The 7,133-nt window shown below is 40.2% G+C and overlaps 1 protein-coding gene across 2 annotated transcripts in view; it reads right to left on the bottom strand.

Annotated features, from left to right (window-relative positions):
- The window catches only part of LOC103374183 (centromere protein F), a 26,863-nt gene extending 20,199 nt beyond the window's left edge, over window positions 1-6,664 (bottom strand). For both annotated transcript variants that reach the window (XM_008304227.1, XM_008304235.1), the window contains exons 1-5: window positions 6,443-6,664; window positions 3,459-3,636; window positions 2,242-2,438; window positions 1,492-1,595; window positions 1,122-1,183 (exon numbers count right to left, since the gene is read on the bottom strand). In XM_008304227.1, coding sequence (XP_008302449.1) covers window positions 1,122-1,183; window positions 1,492-1,595; window positions 2,242-2,438; window positions 3,459-3,620 — 525 coding nt within the window. In that variant the 5' untranslated portion in view covers window positions 3,621-3,636; window positions 6,443-6,664. The remainder of the gene's footprint in view (window positions 1-1,121; window positions 1,184-1,491; window positions 1,596-2,241; window positions 2,439-3,458; window positions 3,637-6,442) is intronic.
- Between the last annotated feature and the right edge of the window lie 469 nt (window positions 6,665-7,133).

Below are 7,133 nucleotides of genomic sequence, written 5' to 3'. Positions count from 1 at the left end.
CAGTGCCATTGCTGAGCATTTCCACCTTGAAACGTCTGTGTTCAGACATGCATGGCTGAATTACTCCAAAACTATAATTTGCCATTTTGTAACCCAGATTAGATTTACAGTGTTTAAGCAGAATTGTGCTTGACATCTAAGCCACTTTAGCCCAGAAATGGATTACATTAATGGTAAAAACTAAATATAAATAATTAAGTAACTTTGATACACAGCAGTGTTTTTTAGGGGTTTAACCGATGACCAAAAGGGACTCTAAGCAACATTAAATTGATTTAGCTGATTACTGAGCCCATTTTAAGAATAAACTTTAAGAATAAAATTACATTATGTTTGTGACATTGTAAAATAAGTCAATCCTAAATCTTTAAATCTGCATAAGATTAGAGATAGATTTGTTCTTTCCATGAAACTATTTACCTTGCTGACAATTAGAAGAGTATCAAGGAGCCACCACAACAATACTGCGGTTAATCCCTTTTTATAACTGAACAAATACATCCAAATTCAATCAGTAAAATATCCAATGTAAAGCCCAAATGAAGAATCATGGTGCTATGCATAAAGGACACTTGGGAGAGTTTTGAAACACCAGAAGTCCTGCTGTCCCCACCATGAGACCAGACTGAGATTGGAAAAAAAGTCTAATCAACATTCTAAATTACAGCATGAATACTAACTTGACAACAATGATTCTGTGGATACTGATTCTATTTAACCTGTTCTAAATATTTTGAACTGCAACACTACTACATTTAAGGGCAACAGAAATAAAACAAAACAATGTCCAGTTTAGTCATAGTAGTAATAAGCGCACTCTTCATATTAGCCATTTAGAGAATTTTGGAAAGCCAAGTGCGTCATGCTCTCCAAATCCTCTCAAAATAGCTACAGTAGGTCATGTTATAATAACACGTTGAGCCACTCACGGTAGCTGGTTGGAAAGAGTTAATTAATTAAAACTGTTAGAAAATTAAATCAAAACTAAACAAGGAAGGAGGGAAGTTTTGTTTTACTGATATGAAGTGCAACAAATCCTCCAAGTAGAGAACAGCTTTCAGCTAATATCCACCTTGGATTAGCCTCCACATAGCTCAGTGTAAGAACATGCTGGTACTTACTCGGACACTCGCCTGGTTCTGTCCTTCATCTCGCTGCCCCGACCTCTCTTCCTGTCTGCTCCCTACAGGGCAAAAACACAGCATTATGGATTAAACCTAAACCAGTCGCCAAAGTTGAAGAGGAACAGTCGTAGTGAATCACCAAGTGTGTTAGTGACAAGAGGAAAGACAAACACAACAGTCCCCGGGGAGTGAAGGGCTGGGAAAGCATAGGGGCTGAGGGGGTATATTTATAAACTCTCTGCTCATTTGGGAATCTTGTGGTTTTTTCATTAAATTTTCAGAACTATATAGTGCTTTAATGAAAAGAGAGAGAGAAAAAAACCCCACAGAGAACAAACACAGCAGGCATAAATCTAAGAGTCTGTACCATTGTTTTCCCAGGGCGAGGTTGTATTCCAGCAGGGTGTAGAAAACGGAGTTATATCTGTTGGCCTGCTGCTGTTCTGCAGCTTCTCCAGCTCAGCCTCCAGCCTGCCACAGAAAGATGGAGGAGACACAGAGGGAAACATTTGAGTGTGGGCAGGGATACAGAGAAAGCTCAAAAAGAAAACAAGTACAGTCCAGTGTAACATATTAAGGATTTATCTGTTACTGGCACCATAAACCTTTATTAAACCATGACAATTACAGATTCAAGCCATCTAAAAGGTCAACAAAACTCACATGCAGGAAAAAAAATCCAGGAAATGGAAAATAAAAAAGATATTTAATCAACATTTGCATAAGTATAAGTATGAGATTAGAGTCTATATTGAGATACCCAATAATTGTATCTTGGACCAGGATAGAGCTCCAAAAGCTCTCGATCAGGACTTCCCTAGTTTAGCTTCGATACGTGCAAAATATGGAAGAAAATAATTTGTCTCTCATCTGCTTTTTGGTAATACACTTAGCTTTAGGAAACATTTCTATCTGCAAAAAATATCCAATATTAAGTGTTTGTACTCATCTAGAAATTTTTATTTTACTGCTGAGTTTATTTTTAACAGCAGTTACGTTATTACGAAGGTACAAAACTCTACTGTGCTCAATGAGAACGTACAAAAAAAGATCCAATGAAAAACAAGAACATCTGACAGAGAAGCAAATTGTCCCCGATGATTTACATTGTGCTGACCTTTTGATTTCCTGGGTGAGCTTGTTGCCAAGTGTACGAGCAGCATCTAGCTGGCCCTCCAAAGAGCATACTTGGGCCTGCTTAGTCTGAATCTCCTGGGTCAGGCGCTCCCTGCCGGTCACGGCCACCTTGGCCTCCTCCCGAACATTCTGGAGCTCTCTCTGCAAAGAGTGCAGCTCCCCACGCACTTCCTCATACTTGGCACAGAGGGAGGGAGAGAAAGGACATGTTTTAGGATTACTTAAACTGAAAAATATTGCTATGGATGACTATGAGTATTTATACAACACAACTTTATTTTCAAAGGTTTTCAACTTTTTTCAGGCCTTGCCACAACTGTTCATGATGAAAGGCTATACAACTGTTACCATCTTTTGCTGAAAAAAATAATTGTAAGTTACATTCAGGGCACATTATATTCAAGTACTGTGCGACATAGAAGGCACAACAACCAGACAAAAATATTTAAATAAACTTTGAAATGGGTGGGAAAAATTCCCAGCTTATGATAAAGTGTAGTACAATAAAGTATATGGCCCCTTATAAATAACCTTTCCCCAGTCCTGCCCAAAATTCATCACACTATCAATGTCAACAGCATAAATTATGAATATCTCTAATAATATAATTTACAGTTATTTGTAACACAGAATATTTTTTAGGGGGACAACAGCATACACACCAATCAGCTACAACATTAAAACCACTGACAGGTTAGTTAAATGACATTGATAATTTCAATACAATGCAAAGTTCAGCCAGTCAACCTTGGTTCCTGGCATTTGTGTGGATGATACTTTGTGTGGATGTTACTTTGACATGTACCAGCTAAACACTGTTGCAGACAAAGAACCTCCCCCATGCAGTGGCAATGACATTCTTCAATAGCAGTGCCAACAGGACATTGTGCCCTGCCATGCTGCAGAAGCTGCTCAGAGATTGCTTAAAGAGCACGACAAAGAGCCCAAGGCATCAACCCAGCATCTGCAGGATGCACCCAAACAAGTTCGATCCAGAGAGGCCCCACCCTGCAACTCACAGAACCCAAAAGAGTACCCAACACCACAGTACACCCCCTAAGGTCCCGTGTCCATGGCCTGACAGATCAAAGCTGATTTTGTAGCACAACAGGGACCTCCATAATATCAGGCAGATGGTTTTAATTATGTGGCTGATCGTTGTAAGTGAAAACTATAAACTAGCATTGCTGTTTGTACCTTCACAGTTTGCTTTTCAAGGCTAGTGTTGATATTATCCAACTGCAGTTGTTTCTGCTTGTTTTCTCTGGACAGTCGCTCCTGGTGGATCTGCAGCTCCTTAACCTTCTGCAGAACCCGTCCAGGCAGCCCCACCGTCCAGTCCTCCTCAGCCCAGCTCATCTCTCTCTGCCTGGGCCTGACAGGGTAGGAAAATAACATCAGCACAAGCACTCAGGTACAAGTTAGTTTTTATTTTTAGATTCTTAGGTAGACACTCAAGAAAACATTCCCTTTGTATTCTGAAAGGCAATTTGGTTTCAAAGAACTCAGTGTGATTGTTTGTGTTTGGCATTCACAAGACAATGTACCAGCTGACTGGTGCTATTCCTGCTTGACAGAGATCAACTAGAGCTGTGAGATTCACCGGATGGACTGAAAAAATAGCAACTCCCAGTCTAACACAAAGAGGAAGTACAGACCTTTTAAGTAAGGTGAGTCCAGCTGTATGTCAGTTTATGTTGTTACAGAGAATCCAATCCATAACACATCTATCTAAACATGCTTCAATCATCTGAGCCTCTGGCTGTGTCCTGTCCTGAATATATTATGTTGCTAAGGCTTTTATCCCTCAGGGGGACACTGGTTGTCACCACTGGGCAGCTGTGACTCAATGTTTTCCAACTCAGACCGCCTGCAATGTTCCAGCAACATTTTAAGCTGAAAATAAATCCCTTCTCTCTCAAACTTTTGCAAGAACAGCTACATGGTCACATAAAACTTTTTCTCAAAGTACATTACATCTGAGGACTTTTCCAAAGTCAAATGTACAAACAATACATTTAATAGCACTTTGTATATATGAGAAAACAACACACTCACACAGATGAGCTGAGTTACAGCGAGAGTGTCGGAATGAGGAAAAGCCTGATTTAAAAGGATGGCCTGACCAAACCTGTAGAGGTTAATTCTGAACTCAGTTTTGACTTGCATTACAGCCTGAAGGATATCAGAATCAGAACTCCTGTCACAGCACACAAGTTGTGTCGCTATGTTTACGGGCGTCTCCGGAGAAATCAGCGACTGCAGTGACAGTTAGAGTCAGTCACATTCTGTAGCACTCTTGACTGTAAACTAACAAATTTGAACAGACTTGAGTGTTTTTCTAGTTTCATCAGAATAACATATTAATCTTTGCAACAATAGGAGCAAGATAAACTTTTAGTTTAGGGCAACAACTATCCATTACCGTCATTACTGATTAATCTGGCAAATATTTTAATTATTATCAATCTATTTATAGTTTAGGCAAAACAACAACAACTATTTCCCAGAGTCTGCAAGAGCCTGTATACTTTGTCTGAATAACTGTCCGAAACTATATCCTGTTAAAAAGACCAAAAGAAGCAGCAAACCATTACATTTGAGAAGCCTGAACCAGGTTGACGCCAATTAATTTTCTTTCATCCACTAACTGTTTTAGCTCATGGATAGAATAAAAAGTCCCAGGCTCACTTCAATTGTTCCCACAGATGTTTTCACTGTCCAATTACTTAGCAAGATAGAGACAAGGGGTAGACCAGTGATCTAACACACATACTATACAACAGCATTTTTGGATACTTTTGCTACGTATCATCCCTCTTTTCTCTCCTTATGTTTTCTCTATTGTCAAGATGGAGACAAATATTCAATGACCTAGGATACATTACAAGCACAAAAACAAGCAAAATGAAGCAAAAATACAATACATTATGGGTGTTTTTCAATGCATTCACAAGGCAAAAGCTCTTATAGACACGCAAAAGAATCACATCTTAAAAGAAAGCAGCTGTTCATGAAGCAAACATCAGTAGATTGAAACAAATCATGTTCACATGTGAATACAATCAAAGAATACCATCTACCTGACACTACTGAACTGAGGTGTGAGAATTTGACAGTTTCATGAATAAACAAGGCAGCTCATATTTTTAAACAACAAACCACAGAAAGGAATTACGATCAACCTTGATCTTGAATCTAGAAAAAAAAATGTTTGTGACAGTTGTTCTGGTAAAATGACAATTGATTTCTAATTTCAAGCAAACAAAAGACAAAAAAATAGGAAATGTAATGTAAAAAAGTAATTGTCTTGCAAAAAACGATGCTGTTTGTGAGAGCAACTATCCCTATGTGTGTGGATTATTTCACCTGTTCAGAACAAAAACAATTCAGCTACTTTTAAGCTTTTTGTAGCAGTTTTCCATTTGCCAAAAGTGACCCTATGTCTTAACTAAGATGCCATTAATAAACAAACATAATGACTTATATTCATTAATGACAGTCACATATTAAAGATTATACCCCACAGGATAATTGTAAAGAATTTCTTTGTCATCATTTCTAAGTCTTTACAATTACAGTCTAAATATGGATACGAGACATACCAAACACACACAATCACTGCCTGCAAACATTTTTGGTCACCATTACTAGTTACAAAAAAGCTAAAGTTTCACAAAGACACAGTTTTGCTGTCACCACGGACAAAATGTTTTGTGTCTTCGCAAGTGATGACGGTTTCCAGATAAAAGCAGCTGAAAACGTTTGTGAACTTAACAACAAAACTTTAACAAGAAGCGTGTAATTAGTTTTAGTCAGAAGATTACTTTTTGGTACGACACCGGCACTTCTCAGTGAGGGTTCCTGAAGCTGGTAAGACTTTAGCGAGATGTGGACAGAGAAGGCAGACATCCAGAAGTTGGACCCTGGCCTATGCTGAACCGACGTCTGTTCACGAGGCTCAAAGAGAACGAGCAACAACTGACAACTTCAGCGAACAACAGGCTGAATGTCAGCTAAACGTCTGTCATGAACAATGTCAGTGAAGCGAGCCACAACCGGACCGTGACCGGCACAAAATCACTTTTTCATCGGTTGATAGTGTTGGTTCGTCAACGGTCAGTGACTGACAACTACACTAGCAGTGATGCTACAAGCTAACCCGCAGTACAGCTACTTACCATTCACTTTAGGGAGTCACAAAGGGCGCCAGCCGCCGGGGTGGCTCACACACATACACAGCTGTGACGGCGCTCTGACACCGCTGTTTAAAAAAGTTGCACCGGGCTTCGGTTCTCCTGTGTTTGGCGGGTGAGACGTGGCTGTGAACCGAACCGAGGCTAACCGCTAACGTTTACTGACAGCTTTCATATCTGGGACAAGATGCCGCGCGTCTCGTGCAGCTGACAGAACCGCAGCCGTTGTGGCACGAGGCGGGGAGGGGCGGGGCCAGTGACGTAGCAGGGAATGTTTTGGGAAATGTGCTCGCGGCGGCGTGAACCTCTGATGACCCCTAGCGACGCCGCGGACACCGACACAGGTAGATGAGAGCCGGTAGAACTGGACACTTGAAGAGAAAATGTGTCCTCTGGAATACTTAATAGACTCCAGAGCCGCCTCCAAACACTTTTCATAAATGTAGGCCACTGAAGCTCTCAGGGTGTCACACTAAAACCAAGAGAAAGAGCTGAGTTTTAGTGATTCTGTTATGCTGCTGGGGGCTAAACTGGGGTAAGATGGCCCTCCACTATAGGCCCCCTCCTGGGACACCTTATGCTTTGATATACAAATAGAGAAATTAAGGAATAGAACATTTTAATGTCCTCACATAATCGTACAATGAAAATACAACAAAACAACTGAAATGTAAAC

Source organism: Stegastes partitus, unplaced genomic scaffold (assembly GCF_000690725.1).
Source record: "Stegastes partitus isolate 25-593 unplaced genomic scaffold, Stegastes_partitus-1.0.2 Scaffold39, whole genome shotgun sequence".
Taxonomy (NCBI): domain Eukaryota; kingdom Metazoa; phylum Chordata; class Actinopteri; family Pomacentridae; genus Stegastes; species Stegastes partitus.
Note: the sequence above shows the minus strand (reverse complement) of the source record. Positions and strands in the feature narration are given on the sequence as shown.